Raw genomic sequence first — 2,500 nt, forward strand, 5'->3', positions numbered from 1 at the left:
TCTAGAAGCATCCGTGTTATTTTTCCGTGTGATTGGCCAGCTATTGTTGGGCGATTATTATCCGCACAGGAAATGGTGAGGTTGGTGACTCGTCACGCACGCGTGTCCTGAATGATAGATGACGGACGGTCGCCTCGTCGCATCCATCTGCCACTCACTGTCTCCGGCGACCAGATTTAGTTGTTTTTCATCGAGCCGATTAGATTTTTAGGCAACGTAAATATTCCCCACGACCGAGATGTTCAGAGAAGTGCCTTACGCCACTCGGCGGAGGGTTTCCGAGAACGAAAGTAGTCCAGCGGGCGGTTGGGTGTGAGTCGATACGTGCTATGCAGCCGCGGGCGCCGCCACGCTCCGCAACGGGAAATGCTCGTGTCGCCAGCACCGGCCTCTCTCTCAGACATTGCCTTCTCTTTCCAGCTTGGAGGCCGAGCGGCGAAGCGGCAGCGAAGCAGAGGCGAAGCAGAGGCGAAGCAGGCAGCCACAGAACCAGCGACTGGCGGCTCAGTACTGGCCGGACGGTCGCGCAGGAAAGACGTGTGACGCTGCGCTCTGAGGCGAGGGAGGTGCTCGGCTCCGACTCGCACGTGGACCGTGTCTGGCCCAAGGAGGAGGACGCGTCTCCTTTGCATCTTCGTCTCACAAGAAGGATTGTGTGTGAAGTTCAACTAATGATTTGTTTTGAAGTGTCTTGAAAAAATAAGTGCTTCCAATACATAAAAAAATCATACTAAAAAGAAAACAAATTGCTGTGCAGGCAAAAAGGCTGTTTGGTTAAAAAGTGTGTAAGAGCCGCAGCTCCTCGCGAACGGAATCCTTCGTTTCGTCCGTCCGCCGCTTGGCAGCACGCCCATCGCCACCCACGCCCACACGCCCGCGCCCATCACTGGAGGTCGCGCGCCCGGAGACAGGTCGAAGAGGAGGAGTGACCGGTGACTGAAGACCAACACCCGGGGACCCTCCCTACTCTCTCCCTCTCTCCCTCTACACCCTCCCCCTCCCCCGCCGCCGCCGAGAAATCGAAAGGATTTGCTCTTACCGAGCGATCCTCCAGCCTTCCGACGGAGGGCTCTGTGCTAGGAGACCACCCAAGCAACAGCCCGCCTGCCCAGGAGCCCCTCTCCCGAGCACCTGGGGGAGGATGCCAGCGCTGCGGACGCGAAGCTAAGGCTCACAGGACCCTCGGATCAGAGGCTCCCGCCGCCGCCATGTCCTCCGGCACCCACTCCTCGGGGGGATCCTCCTCGGCGGGGCCCCACCTCGTCCCCGTCGGCATGGCGCTCACGCCCAAGGTGCTCCTCAAGCGACACAAGCTGCCCGTCGCCGCCCACCTGCACATGCCCGCCCCGCCCCCTGGCCTCGACCTCTCACGCCCCCTCATGCTCTACAAGACCTACAACTCCACGAAGGTGAGTTCAAGGCCAAGAGGTCTCTGTTGCAGTGCATGTTGTGCTTTCATGTTGCAGATGGGATTATTAGGTGCAGTGCGTCACGCAACACAAATACGTGCAGCAGCTTCCTAATGAGAGAGGAGATGAATTCGAAGGTGAAAAGATTGATAAACAGCCCTGCACAGTAACTCTCGGTAGCTCCTTCACATCACGCCTGAGAACTGAGACGCGCATTATCTATCGCAGCGTTGAAATCTCCCGTCGCAAGCTCTTACATTTTAAAAAGCATCGCATAATTCATAGTGACATTTGAGCATTTTGATCTCTGTGGTTTCTGCTTTATCTTCAGGATCCAGTTAATTTCGGGCAAGCATTAAGTCTTTGAGATTGCCTTTAATGGCTTTTAGGAACATTCACGTTCATGTCCAAGAGAACTCGGAGGAATGGTATTAAAAATGTTTATCTTTATGAAGACTAATTTTCGTTATATGATATATAACATTACGATTAACAGGTTCGGTGTTTAATCCTTTGTATCGACGTTAAACAAGCAGTAAAAGTCCCACTTCTAAGAATAGTTGGATGATAACGACGAACGAAATTTGATGCAGTCGTCAACAATTAACCGATATTGTAAGTGATTTCTGAGGCTTTTTTAATTTTTAAAAGTTTTTGAGCATTGTAAAGATCTTTGTATATGAAAATCTCGTTTAGAAGGCTTTACCGATACAAACTCGCATAGACTCGGGATGAACGATTACATCGCACCGAAGGAACTCGTTCGCTCCCCTGCTCCCGGCGCAAGGACGGCGTCAGTGGTCACGCTGTGGGTGAGGGTATTATGTGTAATGTAAATATGTATATTTATATTTATATTTATATTTATATTTATATTTACATATATACATATACATATATATGTATATATACTTATATATCTGTGTATATATAAATATATAATATATATTTATATATTTATATATTTGAATATATATATATATATATATATGTGTGTGTGTGTGTGTGTGTGTGTGTGTGTGTGTGTGTGTGTGTGTGTGTGTGTGTGTGTGTGTGTGTGAGTGAGTGTGAGTGTGATGTACACACACACA

The 2,500-nt window shown here is 49.8% G+C and overlaps 1 protein-coding gene across 1 annotated transcript in view; it reads left to right on the forward strand.

The window, feature by feature from the left end:
- Nucleotides 1-474: 474 nt before the first annotated feature.
- The window catches only part of LOC125028990, a 10,541-nt gene continuing 8,515 nt past the window's right edge, over nucleotides 475-2,500 (forward strand). The window contains exon 1 of the mRNA XM_047618681.1: nucleotides 475-1,409. Within this exon, the coding sequence (XP_047474637.1) occupies nucleotides 1,209-1,409 (201 nt within the window). The 5' untranslated portion in view covers nucleotides 475-1,208. The remainder of the gene's footprint in view (nucleotides 1,410-2,500) is intronic.

This window comes from Penaeus chinensis, chromosome 9 (genome assembly GCF_019202785.1).
Source record: "Penaeus chinensis breed Huanghai No. 1 chromosome 9, ASM1920278v2, whole genome shotgun sequence".
Lineage (NCBI taxonomy): Eukaryota > Metazoa > Arthropoda > Malacostraca > Decapoda > Penaeidae > Penaeus > Penaeus chinensis.